At 38.0% G+C, this 19,513-nt stretch overlaps 1 protein-coding gene across 1 annotated transcript in view; it reads right to left on the bottom strand.

The window, feature by feature from the left end:
• Positions 1-19,484, bottom strand: part of LOC139954222 (conserved oligomeric Golgi complex subunit 5-like) — a 26,549-nt gene extending 7,065 nt beyond the window's left edge. The window contains exons 1-19 of the mRNA XM_071953943.1: positions 19,394-19,484; positions 17,841-17,980; positions 17,178-17,290; positions 16,008-16,077; positions 15,774-15,894; positions 15,080-15,210; positions 13,582-13,747; positions 12,328-12,440; positions 10,456-10,533; positions 9,458-9,539; positions 8,796-8,976; positions 8,102-8,263; positions 7,211-7,310; positions 5,716-5,889; positions 4,793-4,896; positions 3,903-4,040; positions 2,797-2,905; positions 1,139-1,342; positions 170-249 (exon numbers count right to left, since the gene is read on the bottom strand). Coding sequence (XP_071810044.1) covers positions 170-249; positions 1,139-1,342; positions 2,797-2,905; positions 3,903-4,040; positions 4,793-4,896; positions 5,716-5,889; positions 7,211-7,310; positions 8,102-8,263; positions 8,796-8,976; positions 9,458-9,539; positions 10,456-10,533; positions 12,328-12,440; positions 13,582-13,747; positions 15,080-15,210; positions 15,774-15,894; positions 16,008-16,077; positions 17,178-17,290; positions 17,841-17,980; positions 19,394-19,430 — 2,303 coding nt within the window. The 5' untranslated portion in view covers positions 19,431-19,484. The remainder of the gene's footprint in view (positions 1-169; positions 250-1,138; positions 1,343-2,796; positions 2,906-3,902; positions 4,041-4,792; positions 4,897-5,715; positions 5,890-7,210; positions 7,311-8,101; positions 8,264-8,795; positions 8,977-9,457; positions 9,540-10,455; positions 10,534-12,327; positions 12,441-13,581; positions 13,748-15,079; positions 15,211-15,773; positions 15,895-16,007; positions 16,078-17,177; positions 17,291-17,840; positions 17,981-19,393) is intronic.
• Positions 19,485-19,513: the final 29 nt, after the last annotated feature.

Below are 19,513 nucleotides of genomic sequence, written 5' to 3' on the forward strand. Positions count from 1 at the left end.
TGTAGCACCTTATAAGGGTTTACAAGGTACAGTGGCGATTGGAGAAGTAAAAAAAAAACACTTTTCCCAAGGTCATCAAAATTGAAGAGTATCTTGCCTACCAGTGCCTACCACTATTCTAAGCCCCCATGAGGGCGCTGTTTGAATCTCAAGTGTGGCTTAAACTCACCTGATTAAAGCGAGTCTCTCTTTTTCTGAGCAGTGGTCACTCAGCCATTGCGAATACCGTGTCGTTGACCAACCAGCCACCTGCGATAAAAAAAACCAAACAAGTAAAAATGTGTCATGCGTAAATGGCAGAATTGAACAAGTCAATACATGGCAGCATTGGCTGTATACTCCCCAGGGAGCTGAGATGGTTTAAAGGAACACGTTGCCTTGGATCGGACGAGTTGGTCCATGAAAAGCGTTTTGAAACCGTTTGTTATGAAATGCATATGGTTAGAAAGATGTTTTAAAAGTAGAATATAATGATCCACACAAGTATCACTCAAAATTGCACGGTTTTCATTTTACGTTGCGAACAAACACGGTCTGCCATTTATGGGAGTCAAAGTTTTGACTCCCATAAATGGCCGACCGTGTTTGTCGACGAGGTAAAACGAAAACCACACAATTTTGATGCATATTTGTGTAGATCATTGTATTCTACTTTTACAACATCTTTCTAACCATAACGATTTTATAACAAACGGTTTTAAAAGACCAACTCGACCGATCCAAGGCAACGTGTTCCTTTAAGGAATGAAGGTGACCAGGGGTAATAATGTGGAAGCGTTTTTATTACATTTAAACCTGGGACCTAAAACAATAGAGGACAATATTGAGTCCATGGTTCGAGAAAGGTCCACAATTGGGAAACGTGTACAAAACCAATGGAAGCTGTTGCAAAAGAAGTTAGAGAGGGACAAGAGGATGTCCATGGTTGCAGGCATATACACACATGAGTGAGTTTGTATTTCTACCTGTATTTATATTTCTACATGTATCGTTGGGAAGTGACCCTTTTAGATGTTGGTGATTTCGTCTGTAAATACCAACAAATAAAACAACATTTTGGAAGGGATATCGGGATATCTATGTAAACAATTCCTGAAAATGCCTTAAACCCACAAGAATACCAATTTTGACCTCTGACCTCATGAGGTGACATCAGCTCAGCCGGAGCTCTGGCAAACAGAAAGTGCAGAGCGGTGGAGTATGGGATGATCTCTCCGAGGGCTGGGCTCGATGAGATGTGCTCCGATGTCTGGAACAACAGAGGACGGAAAGCTCTCAGGAGCTTGTAGGGTCGGCCGAGATCGGATACGCGTCGACACATCGGGGTGACTGCCAACTCCATCTGGAAGAAAAAAGAACCATTGATTTATTATTCTTATTATTACTATTCATGGTTAATTAAAGCAGCTGCTGAAAGCCGAATTGTACAGTTTTGCAAAATAACAGTTGGTAAAAATATTACGTACAGTATTACATTAAACGAAATGAAATATCAAATAGTTGTTTTTAAGAACATTTAAACACATGCAACAAATTTGTGACAGTATCATATTTAAAATAGTAAAACATTTAGGGGCTAAAAAACAAATAATTATAAAATCACAAAACAACTCTGACAAAAAACAACCACAGTAGTCCTAATAACAATAAGGGAATAAAAGTATAGCGACGAGCTCTTAAGCTGCCGTTTAAAACCGGCAGGGTTGTGGCCGTGTGATAAAGGCCCCCGTCGAAATTCCCATTCATAAATGCCTTTTTGTTTCAAATGCCTAATAAGGTATGAAACTAAACTGATCCCTTTTCAGACTTCCTTGAGCTCTGTTGCATTTTTATGACTGAGACAGTTTTCGGATATGCATCTAACGAACCCGAAAACAACCGGTTATAAACAGCTCCAGCTGGTCAATATCAACCAATTAAACCCCGCCAGGTGACGCGCTCTCCACCAATAGGAATAGCGAAACTGTCTGAGGTATTTATGAAGAAAAAAACAGAGAAAAAAAAATACACTACAGAAAGACGAAAAATTGCAATTGACATACAATTGTGATTAAAAAATAATTTTTTTTTTAAAAGGTTAACAGAATTTTCAGAATCTACCTAGCCATTTTCTCTTGGCGTTTACTTCTTGATACAGATACAATAAAAACAATCGTAGGAGTGTCCATGTTAAGGCCTTGAAGTAATTCTAGTGATAAAGCAATTATGAAGAGAGCTTAGAACCAAAATATTCAACATGGGATATTCAATTCAATCCAATCCAATATGATGTTAATAATTCAATATGAGAATTTATCAGTACATAGAAAGGTAATATCACCTTTGTTCATTGTCTTTTAACTAGCCTCGTGTATACTTAATGTATTGATCTAACAGTATGTGTTAATGTTCCATTGAAGATGTTTGTACTTTGTTTTCACTGGTGATGAATAAACAGAGTCTTAGAGCTCCACTCAAAAGAGAAAAAAAGAAAGGTAACATATACATGCAAGTATACAAAATCAATATTTTGTGAAAGCAAATAATAAATAAACAACCAGGAATTGACAATGTACAAGAGAGGAGCAAGAGCATAAGGCTGTTAGAGTAAGCCGAGGCTTGTAGAAAACAGCCTACAAACAGACAAACAAACAAAACAAACAGCGAATCACAAAACAAGGACAAGACAGACTAGACGAACAATGACATCACAAAATGTTGACGACAAAATACAAAGAATTAAAGTACTAGGCTAACTAAAGACGACAAAAGTAAATAGATAAGTAGTGAAGGAGAGATATAAAAATGGAGACTCACTTGTGCGAAATCAGCTGCAAGTCGCATCTTCCCTCCCTCCCCAAGTGGGCGAATGAGGCTGGCGTGACGGACAAACAACTCAATTGCTTCACAAGCCATTGGGTGTACACTGTTTAAATAAACAAACAAGAATAAATAAAAACAGTTTACAACATTGTTTTGTTTGTTTACAGGAACACGTTGCCTTGGATTGGTCTTTGAAAAGCGTCTGTAACCGTTTGTTATAAAATGCATATGGGGTAGAAAGATGTTGTAAAAGTAGACTACAATGATCCACACATACATGCCTCCAAATTGCACGGTTTTCCCTTTACCTCGTCGACTAAAACGGTCGGCCATTTATGGGAGTCAAATTTTTGACTCCCATAAGTGGCCGACCGTGTTAGTTTGCACAATAAAAGGAAAACCACGCAATTTCGAGGTAAATTTGTGTGGATCATTGTATTCTACTTTTTAAACATCTTTCCAACCATATGCATTTTTATAAAAAAATGGTTAAAACGCTTTTCGAAGACCAACTCAACCGATCCAAGGCAACGTGTTCCTTTAATGAAAAGAAAATAGTAAGAGTGTCTTCCTATACAGCACTTAGTGACGCTGATGGTGCTCAAACTGTTAAAGGTTTTCCTGCAAGGTATGTGGGGCTACGTTTTTGAAGTATGAGATCTTTTTCCTTTACGTAGCCCCATGTAATGGTTTTCAAGGTCCTGTGGAGCAATATGCTGCCAATCCAGCTAGGAATACTGCGGCAAACCCCTTCTCTTTACGAAGAGAAACTTAGGTTTCTATTGGACACTATTGGTTATTACTCAAAATAATTATTAGCATAAAACCTTACTTGGTAACAAGTAATGGGGAGAGGTTGATGGTATAAAACATTGTGAGTAACGTAGTTTTCGAGCAAGAAGTAACAACTTCGTGTGACAAGGGTGTTTTTTTCTTTCATTATTATCTCGCCGACCAATTGAGCTCAGAGTTTCACAGGTTTGTTATTTTTTGCATATGTTGAGATACACCAAATGAGAAGACTGGTCTTTGAAATTTACCAATAGTGTCCAGCGTCTTTAAATTAAAAAGCTATTTACAATGTATAACTACTCTCTCACCTGTCAATGATGAAGTCTGCACATCTAAAGGATAACAGGTAGTCAGTCTGTGCCCTCGCAATGAAACCTTGTAGCTCTCTCATGTACAGCGAGCAGGGTGAATCAACGGCGTCTTTACCTGCTCCACTTACTGGACCTCTGAAATCAAGAACATTACAAATGAGGAGGTTAGGATTTGTAGGGTGTCATGGCCGAGTGTCTAAGAGCATCAAATTTCAAGTTTACTTGGAGCAAACACAACTCAAATTAATAGATTTGGGCTACCAAACTAATACTTTGTGCATCTAAACATGATCATGCAACTTTGTTTCTCACAGAGCTACATTGGCTCCCGGTGAAAGAGTGCATTCAATTCAAAATATTGGTGCATGTGTATAAATGCTTTAAATGGACTTGCACCAGCATATCTTGCACCTTGTTTTTCTTTTCACATTCAACCTAGAGCTGGACTTCGCTCGGCATCAGGCGAAACCTCTCTTGCTGAAAATAAACCAAGCAGCAAATCTTTCCAAATTCCGCTGCATATAAATCATTTTCTTTAGCCGCCCCAGGACTGTGGAACCATCTTCCCATCACCATATGCACCTCAAATTCACTGCCTATTTTCAGAAAATGCACAAAAATGTTTGGAGCGCTACAGTTGCCCAGGGTTGTATACTCCCCAGGGAGCTGAGAACAATAAAAAAGGAAGGTTATTGGCCTAATGACCAGGGCACTAGTGTAAAACACATTGGTTTTTGTATTATGTATTATGCATTATGTATACGACCAAGTGAGCTCAAATTTTCACAGGTTTGCTATTTTGTGCATACATGTTGAGATACACCAAGTGAGAAGACTGGTCTTTGACAATTACCAACAGTGTCCACTGTCTTTAAGACAAGACTCACCCCTTAAAGTCTTCATTGTGCATGGTTAGAATTATGGCATCGATGGAATCAAAGATGGAGCTCAATATCGGCTTGATGGCGTTGCTCATTAACGCTACTACATCCTATAGACAAACAAAAGTGGTAGAATTGTTGTAAGTTTCTCTTTTTTTCCAGTAATGAAAACCAATGGACCCTGAAAACTGATTAACATTGCAGCACAAAAGATACGAGCAGAGTATACTGAAACCAGCTCTTCTCAAAGCCATCACTCCTTTAAAAGAGATTTTACCCATGGTTGTACCCGCACGTTTACTATTCATATTTATATTTATAGTTACTCTTATTCTCCACACCATGCAAAGCTTCAAACACCATTTACAAAAGATACCTTTGTAGATACAGATACTGTGTTATTTTGCATCGGGAATGAAGAATGTTAATGTTTATATTACCCATGCACCAATTTTGAAACGCACTGTATACATTGTAGCATTTTGCCGAATCCTTTGAAAAAAATCTGCAGGCATATCACTCAGGTGGGATATGAACCAAAGACCTATGCCATTCTAGAGCACATTTCTTAGAAGCAGTTCAAATCCTATTATATGTTTTAGCAGCAGGTGCTGCAACAATTTAATAGACGTTAAAGGCTTATTGGTAATTACTCAAAATAATTATCAGCATAAAAAACTTACTTGGTAACGAGTAATGGAGAGCTGTTGATAGTATACAACATTGGGAGAAACAGCTCCCTCTGAAGTAACGTATTAGACTTTGAGGTCTTGAAATCATGCATCTAAAAGCACACAACTTGTGCATACATGTATGCTGAGATACACCAGGTGAGAAGACTGGTCTTTGAAAATTACCAAAAGTGTCCAGTGTCTTTTAAGTAAACAACTTTCCACTTGAAATGAAATGAAATCAAATACTATAAGTACCTGGAGAGCAAGCTGCACAACTTGGACCGCTTGACCGGGGAAGTTACTCATGCTGTCCACAACCTTGCACACCGCCTGATGGAAGTGGAATAGTGAGTTCACCAACGCGACGTTGCGCATCTGACCGGACGTCGGCGACGCTATGACCTGGGTGGCGTCACCGTCCGTGGAGAGCTGAGGGTGAGAAAGGATTTGTAAAGTAAGTTACTCCAGCTGCACCGACACTTTGGACTGGTTTACCATCAGCCATTCAATTAATACAGTCTCTTTAAGTTTTTAACACTATTGGTAATTACTAAAAATAATTATCATCATAAAACCGTTCTTGATTAAGAGTAATGGGGAGAGGTTGATAGTATAAAACATTGTAAAAAACAGCTCCCTCTGAAGTGACGTAGTTATCGAGAAAGAAGTAATTTTCCACGATTTTGATATCAAGACCTCAAGTTTAGAATTTGAGGTCTCAAAATCAAGCACCAGAAAGCACATTTCTTTCATTATTATCTCGCAACTTCGACGACCGATTGAGCTCAAATTTTCACAGGTTTTTTATTTTATGCATATGTTGAGATACACCAACTGTGAAGACTAGTCTTTAATAATTACCAATAGTGTCCACTGTCTTTAAAACTTTTCTTTTTAAACAAGCTTTTGGCTATTTTTAGCAAAAAAACATGTCAAATTGGACTTCATAAATTGGACTTGGATAAACAGTTATAACTTAAAAACTACAATCTTAAAGCGCTTGTTAAGCTTTCGTTTGGGTTCAGTACATAACAAAACACACAGGACTTATTGCTTTTCATCCCGTCCAACATAGCCGAAGGACAGAGCATTAATTGCCAAGTGTTTCACTGAAGGACACAAGTGTCATGACCAGGACTCGAACCCACACTCTAATCAGGGGTGAGAGTCATTACTAACAAAAAGGTCTGAAACTAGGATACAAATTCAAAGGTATGTTGAAAAGATGCCATTTCTACCGTTTGGTAACCCCTGTGGTTATAGATTACAATGAGCTTTTGGGAACAGTATCCATAGCACTAGAGAAGTAGACCAGTGAGCAGGATTTCTTTATTTGTGGAAACAAATATTGTCCGATTTTCTTCACCAGGCCGACATAAAAAGTCAGAATTCAGATCAAAAAAAGTCTGAACAATCTCATTCCTGTCTAATGATCAGAAACACCAGAGCTCAAGTCCGGTGCTTTAATCCGCTCGGCCACGACACACCGCACGACCGCAAGGCTTGTCGGGTCAATGGTTTAGTGCCCCAACAACAAAACTAGTGGCCTCAGGACTGTGGTCCAGTGTACAACTCAAGCCTGATCAGACACAACAGAGTTTTGAGTCTGGTATGCTTGGAACGCTTTATAGAGGGCTTGAGGTACCACGTGGGAAAACAAGATTGATCGGATCAAAGAGACGAGGGATGATTCTGACAACCACGCTTTCCGAATTTGGGATTCTGTTGAATTTAATAAACCCATATTTACCAGTTGTTCGCACTTTGCAGAGTACAGCTTCACTGTTTTGGCCACGTTACGTGCAACTAATAAACTCAATCCAACGTCGACGCTTGCCACGTTCAACTCACTATATATATATTAAAAAAAAAAAAAATACTCAACGTTGGGTGATGAACATAAATCTAGAACAAACAGTAGCCCTTTGTGGCAATTGTTCTAAAAAGAAACTAACATTTTGTAATAATTGTTAAGGAATAAACAGTAATGGAGGTAAGTGTGACATGGCAAATAACAACTATGATGATAAAACTTTCCTAGCTCTAAAAAACTGCCTTTGAAGGCGCCCAAGTCAATGCAAAAACACTAACATTAAATAACTCTTTGTAAACAAGGATCAAAAGCGAGAACTTGAAAAAATATCAATTCAGTTTTAAAATTTACAGAAATTACCAATATAATGACAAGCATATTATTACATAATAAATACAAAATAAAAAAAAACAGTCATAAAATAAATTAATAAATATGCACCAATGAGACCATGAAAGAGCAAAAAGCTGACAAAAGTCTTGATAAAGTATACAAAATATGAACTTTCAGTTTCATCCTAAAAACACACGGGGAAGTGACTTCTATTTTACAAATTTATTTTAATTAATCGACTTCAACTCGGGCCTTTGAGTGGAACAATTAAAAAAAAAAAACAGAAAAAATCAAAGTAAAAACAAAAATGGGAGCGGAGCTCAGCCTTGAAAACTTTTGATAGTTGCTCTAAACTGCTAAAACTAATGTTTATTCGGAAAAGAAATTGAGTATTGACATAACATGTGCGATGAAAACCACCACATAACCCTTATATTTTGTTGTAAAGACTTTTTACCAATAGTGTACAATGTACTTTCCCCTTTTAATTTATACCTGGATATTGATTTGACGATGCTCTCAACTTCATCGTCTGACGGTGGGCTAGAGGCTCCGCTCGGGAACACCAGATTGATCGGATCGAAGAGACGAGACAACGACCTCGTCAAGTACGCATTCTCAAAGGTCGATAACGACTCCTTCAAAGCCTTCTCTGAACTAATCACACACAACAAAATTGAAGGAAAACAATGTAAATTACAAGAAAAAAAAATTAAAATTAAGGAACGTTACAGAATTGGCAAGGAAAAACAATCATGAAGATCACAGATTTACATAAAACTTACACGGTCTAATGATGATGATAGAAGAAAACATCCCTTGAAATACATCTGTCATTTCATATTTGATGAGAAATAAATAATCTAATTTCTCGTTTGGAATTTATCGCTCAGTGAGCATTTTATTCATTTTTGTTTTGGCATCGTTGCAATGCAAAATCTGTGATCGTTTTTCACTATTCTTTTATGACCCACATGGCAGAATGATCTCAAACTTCTACAAGTTTGTCAGTTTATGTATATGGTGGATTACACAATGTGCTTACACTGCCATCAACTGTTTTGTCAGCAAAACCGATTCTGTAATGTTCCTTTAATGCAAGGGAATAAACATACACCAGAAGACTGAACAAGAAAATTAAATGCAAACAATTAAAATAAAAACAATCATATAGTTCCGTAGCACCCACCTGTATCCTTCGCTCTCAACCTCTGAGAAGGTGTGGGCCTTTGCCGAGGCCAGGAACGAAGCATCCCCGCTGGCTGAGGGCGCCGCCAGGCTGAACTGCTGAAGGCGCTTCCACAACTCATTGAAAAGACGCAGGAGTTTTGGATATTCACCCTCAAAGGCTTGCCTTATAAACGTTGAGGCTGTGTTGAGTAAAATCAGAATTTTTAATTTTTTTATTTGATTTGGTTTGAAATGGTTAAATAAAATAAAAATCATTTTCACAGCCAGTAGGCTGAATTACGTAATTTGTACAAACATCAAAATATTAAAATACATTAGAGATATTGACATAAAAAGTAAAAAGAACAAACAAATCGTGAACACTCGAATTAAGTTAAGAAAATATACAAAGGCAGCAAAATAGAAAAATGGAATCTGACAATCAAGAAAAATAAATAAAAAATTAGTAATTTAAATCAATTCTCAACGAAATGCATAGTTTTTATCATCCATTAAGTTGAACATCTATTACGGTACTAAAAAATATAGTTAAAATTTTGGGGCAAAAATAAAAAACTGGAAACAAGCACATCACAAAGCACACAACCCCCCAGGAATAAATTATATGGATATATCTAAAAATTTAAAATAAATAAATTGAAGGAAATTGAAAGACGTTACCATTGGCTATTTCAGCAAACTCTCCCTTCAGCGTGTCCGTCAGACACTTCCAAAATGACATCATGATATCTGTTTGCCCTTCCTGAAGGAAAACAAACAAATATTCACAATCAATCGCCGCCTTACAGACGCTGCCATCGCAACAACGGACACATGCGAGTATTTATGCAATACGCACAACTAGGTCTTCCATTGACACCCAGTGAGGGCGCTGTTTCAGGTTGTGAAATTGTATGTAAGGGGTTTATTTAAAAAAGTTGTAAAGTGTGATTTCTAAATAGTAGTTTTCTTCAAGTTCTTTCCATTTTATTTCATACTGGTTGTGAAGCCAAGGACTGTCTTGTACTAGCCAAGAACCCCCATGGAGAGAAGACAAGGAAGGAAGTTTCAGTTTTAGATGTGGAAGGAAAACCCCAGAGACTTATTCCGTGTTGTTCCAGGGAAAACCCACACAGTCAGGTAGGGACTGAAAACCCAATCCACATAGTGCCCCTAGCATGATTCGAACCAGGGTCCTAAAAGGTGAAAGGCGAGGAAAGATACTCCTTTACCAACCTGACTGTCCAAATTCTAAATTCTAGTCCTACACCTTACTCATCTTGAGCTCAACTTATATTTTTTTAAACAACAGTTCAGTGAGCACACACACCCCCCACACACCACCCTAAGGCTCCAAAGCAGGATTCACCACGCATCATCGAGCTCCATTTCCCGCCTCTATTTCCCGCCTTCGTGCATCACCAAGCTAATCCGCTACCACAGTACTTAAGCAACATGCAGCATCAGAGTCCAGCTTTCTCCAGAAGACGATCAGAGCATACTGATCGAAACGTAGAGCTGAAACCAACGGTTCTTTTCAGAACCACCCCCAACTCATTAGAGATACAATAGTCATTACATGGTGATACTGCAAACCTTTCGATATCGTATTTCCACCATGCAAAGTTTCAAATCCTACTTTTATTTTTTTAAGAAGTCATACGATCATCGGTACTTACCTTTTGAAGTTCCTCCATGAAGCAAACATGAGTGACTGGATCCCGTTTCTTGGATAAAACCTTCTGCAGGTGTTGAACCTGGAACAAGTTAATATAACAATCAGAGCGCCTAACTAACCACCTTTGTACAAACCTCTGTTTGCATTGCAGAAGTGTCATGACCGAGCGGTTAAGATCACCAAAATCAAACTCTGGTGTTTCTGACCAGCAGAGTGTGGGTTGGAATCCCAACCGTGACACTTGTGTCCTTTTAAAGCAAGACACTTAACCATTGCTTCGTCCTTCGGATGAGACGTAAAGCCGTTGGTCTTATGTCTTGTGTAACGCATGTAAAAGAACCCAGCGCACTTATCGAAAAGGGTTCGCCCCGATGTTCCTGGCTGTGGCTGCTGTATGCACTGTAGCACCTTGTAAACCCAGGTGCTGAATGATTGGGTCTCAGAATTCATCGCTGCAAGTAAACTTTTCTTCGGAAAGTTTGCATATTCTCAGCGCCTTGAGTACAATAGATACGTGAGCTACATGAATATAAGCCTTTGATATTATTATTAATATTATTACTTGTCTTCAAAAATTCCAACTTCAATGCTCTTGTTGTGCTATTTACTATTTTTTACAAGACAATCTGATGTGAGTGTTAAACAACAAAATACATTGTCACCGTGTAAAATGTAAAGAAGGTTTTAATTACACATTATGGAAACGATCACATATAAGCTTCTAAAATGTAAGATATTCCTCTGGTAATTTCTTATCTCAAAAGTCCAGATCTCATATTGGGGGGGGGGGGGGGGAGGGGGGGCACCCGAGGGGCCATATGCCCCCCTCCAAAGGTTACACTATAGTCAATACATGTAGATGCATCTTAACAGGTAACTTTGGCTTTGGGCATTTAGGAGTTCTTTGTTTTCTATGCAGCCAAGTAATTCACTGACCAATCAAGCGAGGAACTTGATCGAACTTGCGTATTTACTACAGTATTTAGGCACTAGTGCACAGTTGTGTATTCTATATAAAGATGGCAGCCTTTACATACAGTGGGAACCGTCTATAAATAAGATAATATAATAATATCAAAGTCTTATATAGCGCACGTATCTACAAACTTTCAGAAAGATAGGTAATTGCAGACTTGATAAATTTTGAGAACCAATTATTTAGGGGTTTACAAGGTGCTACGACGCATACAGCAGCCACAACCAGGAACACCGAGGCGAACCCCTCTCTTTTCGATAAGTGCACTGGGTTCTTTTACATGCGTTACACAACACTCGGCCACGACACTTCGTATGTTGTTGCCTGTTGATGGCACAGGCTAATAAGACACTTTTAAGAGTGGAGTAAAAACATACAAAACATTCTGTTTGTTATAAACAAAAAATTCTTCAAATTCTACATTTGAAATGTATTTTTTTTTCCTTCAAGTTAATCTATAGCTTACTGCAATCCTCCTGTCTACGACTGGTACATGTAGGAGAAATACAATTGTATAAACTACAATCACAGCGAATGCTAAAAGGAACATTACAGAATTGTTTTTTGCTAACACAACAGTTGCTGGCAGTGTAAGCACTTTATGTAATCCACCCTAAACGTGAGAGAAAAATAAAAAAACCGATTGCAAATTTTGCATTGCATCGATGCCAAAACAGAAACGAATAAAATGCTCACTGAGCGATAAACTCCAAACGCGAAATAAGATTATTTATTTCTCATCAAATGACATTTCAGACAGATTTATTTCAAGGGATGTTTTCTACTATCCTCATCATTAGACCGTGTAAGTTTTATGTAAATCTGTGATCTTTACGATTTTTGTTTCTTACCAATTCTGTAACCTTCCTTTAATGTAAATGTACTCTGCTTTTTTACCTGTCCACATGTAGCATATATCTGGTCCATCAATTTAGACAAGTTGGTCCAGAGAGTAGCTCTAAATGTTGCCGTGTTACCCGTCATTGGCATGGACGCCCTGCCCGGTCCACCTAAAAAAATCAGAAGAAAAATTATCATCATTCGGCACAGATTTACATCTATGGCCGCCTCATCGTCAAACTGTAATGTGGGCGCAATCCTAAAGTCACCGCCATCACCCGTTCTCTTTCAATCGATGCTCTTCTCAGATCTCCGTCACATTGTCTGAAAAAATGTGACAGCCAGACCGGTGGTGAACTACTTTGAATTGTCTTTAATCATACCAAAGAGCTTTGTGAGCTTTACCTGTGGTTTTTTATACTGCACGCACGGGGCTGGAATTAACTGGTTGATGGATGACGATTAATCTGTGATTTAAGGTGATTTTCGTGGAATTATTGGAGAACTTTGATGAAGTACAAGGCAATTTATAAAGTGATTGGAATCATGTGGATTTAGGCTGTCAACAGAGGGCGCTATTTACATTTCCACTATAGACTTTTTCACATAGGCTGTCAAAAGGGCGCTATTTACATTTCCGCTAGAGTTTTCTTCACATTTTCCTACCCACGTAGCTTGTATACATGTAACATGTGTAAGGGCGACCTCTGTCATGACTTGTACATGTACCCATAGGCAGACCATCTATAAATGCGTCGTGTAGACCTCCCTGTCTAATCGCATGAGCACAGCACTTTGCATTCCGCTCCAAAAACATTGCCTCAAAATAAAATCTCACATCGAGTCTACTGTTTGACAATTCAATATAATTCACTTAAAGACACTGGACACCTTCGGTAATTGTATTAGACCAGTCTTCTCACTTGGTATATCTCAACATACATGTATGCATCAAATAACAAACCTGTGAAAAATGTGAACTCGATTGGTCATTGAAGTTGTGAGATAATAGTGGAAGAAAAAACACCCTTGTCACACGTGTGCTTTCAGATGCTTGATTTTGGGACCTCAAAATCTAATTCTGAGGTCTCGAAATCAAATTCAAATATTTTAGTGGAAAATTACTTCTTTCTCGAAAACTACGCTACTTCAGAGGTAGCTGTTTCTCACAATGTTCTATATTATCAACAGCTCCCCATTACTTGTTACCAAGTAACTTTGTATGCTTTTTATACACCAAGTGAGAAGACTGGTCTTTGACAAACACCGAAGGTGTCCAGCATGTCCAGTGTCTTTCAAGGGTTTACAAACCTCTCCCTGGTTGGAACTGCGGCTGGTTCGGTGTCTGGACGGCCAACGCATCCTGGACATTCTTCTTGACGGTGTCTTGGCTCTCGACGACGATTTGATTCACCGTCTCGTGGAGGCAGCCCAGATTGTGGAACACCTGCAGAGAGGTCGCTACCTGGGTCTGATTCTGTAAAGGATGTGATAATAAGATTGCAAGATATCAGACTCAAGAAGTGCTGATATCTCCGCCGATAAAATTTAATGTATTCCGTCACGTATCTTATTTGTGACCGCTTCGTGAAAATGAGTCAGATGTTGACAATTTCAAGAATTGAGTTGTATGCATGGCTGGAAAGACCACACCAGCAGCAGTAATTTGGTATATGTCTAAGCTTTGGGGTGTGTCGCGTTGCTGAGTTACTCCCGTTTGAAATTAGCCAATACATCATTTTTTCTGAAAAACGAATTACAAGTAAAGTGATGTTTTAAACTATCATTTCGCGCAAAAGGATACAAATTAGACGTAAGTATGATCACAAAATTGTTGTATTCATAGCTTTTTTGCCTAAAAGTAAGTGTTCTAAAGGTTAACCATGCAAATACAGATCTTAAAAAGTAAAGTTTTTTTTTCCTTTTTTTTTCCCACATTAAACTATCCACAACTTTATAATGCATTGAGCCATCTGACTCATTTTCACGTAGCGGGTCACATTTTCACATGTCCTGCATAAGCATAATCTTATTTGCATATTATTACCAGGAGTATGTTTTTTAAATCCCTTTTTGCATTTTTATTCATTAGCTTATTGTATTGGGTCATAAGTCATGTGTTCAGCCAATCAAATCTTGGCATGCGTTTTCTATTTAGTAGCCCTGGGGTTGGTATTTCAGACAGGGCCTCGCCTTTCGCGGTCACTCCTCGTCTTTGTACTAATTTATTTGTAATGCAACACCTGTATAACACTGCAGTTCAAGCCGCTTGCGACTGCCACGATCATTTGATAATTTTGGGGAGGGTTTAAAGGCAGTGGACACTATTGGTAATTGTCAAAGACTAGCCTTCACAGTTGGTGTATCTCAACATATGCATAAAATAACAAACCTGTGAAAATTTGAGCTCAATTGGTCATCGAAGTTGCGAGATAATAATGAAATAAAAATAACCCATGTAACACAAAGTTGTGTGCGTTTAGATGGTTGATTTCGAGACCTCAAGTTCTAAATCAGAGGTCTCGAAATCAAATTCGTGAAAAATTACTTCTTTCTCGAAAAACTATGGCACTTCAGAGGGAGCCGTTTCTCACTATGTTTTATACCATCAACCTCTCCCCATTACTTGTCACCAAGAAAGGTTTTATGGCAATAATTTAGTTGAGTAATTGCCAATAGTGTCCACTGCCTTTAAGACCTGATGCCGAGTATTGTGTAAGAGCTGGAATTAAACGATTTGCTTTCAGGGGTGCATTGTGAACCCTCCGTACCCCCCTTTCCCCACTCCTGTGACTCCGTCGTGTTGTACCTGTGTTTCCATTCCTTGATGAAGCATTTTCTGAGCCTGTCTCTCTACATCACGCCTTGCTTTCCTGATGAATAATGTATCCTGCTCAATCACGTCAATCCCTTTCAGGTCTACTCCGTCATACAGAAAATCTAAACGAGAAAAAGTGAAAGTGACCAAATTTTCCTAGGGAACAATTGAGGGCAAGTGTCGGAGAGACGTACAAAGAAAAACCAGGGGTGGATTTCACACAGAGTTAAGACTAGTCTTATCTCGAGCCCTAAGTTTTTCATCATCATCAATCGTCGTAGGCTGGTGCATGTTGACGCATCAACCGTCTACTTCTCCTGGGTTGTGTGGCTGGAGCAGGGGTTATTTTGGGTAGCTGTAGGGTCGCCGCAGTCCCTGGTCTGACAAAAAATCTAATATTTCTTAAATTAGTCCAATTTATAACACATTTGTGTTGGTTTATTGTAACACACCACATTACCTTACAAAGTGACCTTTGTGAAAATTCAAATTGTGACTAAAATAAAGTTTGAGAAGTCAGCTTTGAACTTGTGTTCATCTTGACTGCAGGCACTCTTTCTCGAATTGTATATTTACAATTTCAATCTTTGACTGACACCGAGACAAAGATTACAACCCACACATTGAGATCTACACAAATTAACAGTTTGAGACTTGAGAGCAAGGCTATGAATGGTCTAGTTACCTAACTCATTGAGACTCTGAGCTGCTTTGGTGATCTCCCTGGCTCCACCTTGTAACTGACTCTGTAGTCTCTTGCTCAAGTACAAAATGCGGATGATCCTTCGTAGTAAGTCACATGCTTCCTGAGGTTGAAAAAAAAAACTTCATTGCACATGATGCCATTGACCGCCATCTTTGATGACAAACAATGGAAACTGCAAATGCGTACACGCATTTTTTTTCTGATTACACTTACCTGAAGTCTCCTCAGCTGAGACGTTCTGGCAACGATTTTGTTGTAAGGGTCCATGATTTTACTTTGAATTCTGTACAAAGATAGGCAAATTGGCAACATGAGTCCATTAAAAAGTCTTTTTGGATAACATTATTATAGATTTTTCGTGGCCAATTTAAAAAAAAAATCCATTTATTTTAACTACCAGTTGAATGTTAATATAATAGTAGTGGCTTGTTATATAGTGTGATTATCCATCACTTAGTGATGTTAAAGGCCCCTTAACATTATTTCCTGCAAGTGCAAGGTAAGTGGAACTACGTTTGAATTAAAGGAAGGTTACAGAATTGGTAAGAAGCAAAAATCGTGAAGATCACAGATTTACATCAAACTTACACGGTCTAATGATGATGACAGTAGAAAACATACCTTGAAATATTTCTGTCTGAAATGTCATATTTGATGAGAAATAAATTATCTAATTCGCGTTTGGAGTTTATCGCTCAGAGAGCATTTTATTCATTTTTGTTTTGGCATTGATGCAATGCAAAATTTGTAATCGGTTTTTCACTATTCTCTCGAGACCCAGTTGGCCGATCGGATTGGCCTCAAACTTCGACAGGTTTGTCAGTTTATGTTTAGGGTAGATTATATTAAGTGCTTACACTGCCAGGAACTGTTTTGTTAGCAAAAACCAATTCTGTAATGTTCCTTTATAAGACCAACTCCTTTTACAAAGCACCATGAAATGGTTTACAAGTTGCTGCAGCACAAAATGCTGCCAATCAAACCAGTAACACTGGGGCGAACCCCTTCTGTTTTCAATAAGTGCATACGTGCATCATACAACACACGGACCGACGGCTTTACGTCCCATCCGCAGGACGAAGCAATGATTAAGTGTCTCGCTAAAGGACACAGGTGTCTTGACTGGGACTAAAACCCAAACTCTGCTGATCAGAAACACCAGAGTTTAAATCTGGTGGTTTATACCCGCTTGGCCATGACATGCCACATGTTCCCTTCAATCAGCTTTCAACAGTCAAAAGGAGTAATTCAATTTTACGAGTTTAGCATTCGCTGGTCAAATAAGACCACTCAATCTCTTAGGCCCCAAGACTCAGCCAATTTCGTAACTAAACGTCAGCAACTTCAGCAAGAGGTTTTTAAAGAAGTAAAAAAAGATTCTACCTTTCTACTGCAGCCTGGAGAGAGCCAATTCTCGTGTTCATCATTTGAAGCACGCCCTCTAGTGTTTCGATACCAGTAGCCTGCGAAAGCAGGTCCTCATGATGTGCGGACACCTACAGAGTTTAATGGAAACATACATGAGTCAGGCATTGTTCAAAATACATTCTTCTCGAGTCATTCTTGCGAGATAATAATGTAAGAATTATTAACAGAACAAGTGTTCTGCGCCTCTGATCATTTTGTATGTAAGGGGCGCAATATAAATTTTAATTATTATTATTATTATTATTATTATTATTATTATTATTATTATTATTATTATTATTATTATTATTATTATTATTATTATTATTATTATTATTATTATTATTATTATTATCATTATTATTATTATTATTATTATTATTAAGAAAAAACACCCTTGTTACACGAAGTTGTGTGCTTTCAGATGCTTGATTTCGAGACCTCAATTTCTAAATCTGAGGTCTCGAAATCAAATTTGATGAAAAGTACTTCTTTCTCAAAAATTACACTACTTCAGAGGGAGCCGTTTCTCACAATATTTTAAACAATCAACAGCTCCCCATTACTCGTTACCAAGTAAGGTTTTATGCAAAATTATTTTGAGTAATAAACAATAGTGTCCACTGCCTTTAAAGTTACCTGAGCATGAAGTTCTTTATCAAGCAGGCTGATTCCTTCGGCCAGCTTAGAGAGCTGCTCGGCTATTGCCATGCTCTGCATCACCTTGTTGGTGTGTTGTTGGACGTTGAAATCATCTTGAAGAAATTCTTGCAAGGTTTCTGAAAAGATAAAGATGTGCAGATTTAGAAGTCAAAGTTTGTCATTTAACAGTATCTACCCAGCCTGTAGATAAACACATGGTGTTACCGAAAACCAACCTCACCATGCAATGCCTAAAATTTCATAATATAACAACAGTATCATTTCAAAGAATTTAGAAACTAACTTGATTGTGAAAGACGGAGATAACTCCAAGAGCTATCTTTTAACACTAGCCTCTGGCATATACTGTCCAGTAAAAACTGCTAAAACACCACTTCTCAACGTGCCCTGTCGTCTACTTTAGTGTTAAACCAACTTATTTAAAATGCTTATTAATTCTACCTTTTCATGTGTGAATAAATATACTTTTTTTTTTAGTTGAACAAAAAAGTAACTTATTTTTAAAAGACTTCAAAAACAACCAAAGACGGTTGTTGTTAACTTTTAAACATTAAATTGAATTCAAAACCATTTTGATTATAAATATTTTTGAGGCTTAACAAATGAAATTAATTGTTGGCATCAACATTTTGTCACTACCATTTACACCAGCTTTCTTTCAGTAAACTCAACATGTGCAATGACTATTTTTTTTTTTTTTTTTTGGGGGGGGGGGGGGCTTTAGAAAATTGTCCATACTGTGGAAAAAGGTCACAGCAGGATTCGATTGCGGAATATGTCAATTGGGAAGTGCGATTGTTTCCTCTCGGCAACCAGTAAGTGGCAGAGTTTGCAGTAATTAATACATTCTTCTTTTCAAGTTTTTGTTTTTTTACCAAAACGACTAGCCTATCTAAAATCTTCTATTGTTTGAGGCTCCTGAGTGGGGAATTATTAATGGGCGGCCAAAAGGGCCAAAAGCTAAATAAAATAAAAACTAACTATATTTTTTAAAACTAACATAAAAAACAAAAATCAAAGAACAATTACAAATATTAAAGATAAAAAATAACATGAATAATAAATTAACAAAATTTATGTGTTGATCGTAAACACAGAGCACCCATTTCTTAGCTGCATGATGATGAGGAAATGGTATGGACGTGTGGCTAAGGTCAAGGATTCAGCTAGCCTTGGCCACACAAGTGGGGCTACTTCCCTTCCAAGTATACTAGCATTTTTTAAAGCTCCATCAATGGTGTCACATTGCACATTTTACACTGACTCGAGTTGAGTCAGTGTTCAGGGTGTTTGTGAGTGGACTGTGGCGGGTGATTCTTCTGCTGGCTGACAGACTGACTCTCTCTACGACTACACACAGACACAGTCTACTCCGAACCAGCTCACATATCTTGCACCAATTGCACGACTGAGCCCTGAGCTTCCAAAAAGTATTTTATTTTGGTGTTTTCTAAGTTTTCCATCATAGAATCTGTTTCAAAATGTGTAATTGCAAAGCTAAATTAGGCCTTAGACAAATAAATACTTGCCATCGTCATGTAACCTGTCCTGCAGTTCAGGATCCATCCTATTTTCAGAGGATTTCTGGTCAGAAATGTGCACTTAAACGTGTCAGAATCTATTATGACATAGCGCCACCAAGCGGAGAG

This window comes from Asterias amurensis, chromosome 2, assembly GCF_032118995.1.
Source record: "Asterias amurensis chromosome 2, ASM3211899v1".
Lineage (NCBI taxonomy): Eukaryota > Metazoa > Echinodermata > Asteroidea > Forcipulatida > Asteriidae > Asterias > Asterias amurensis.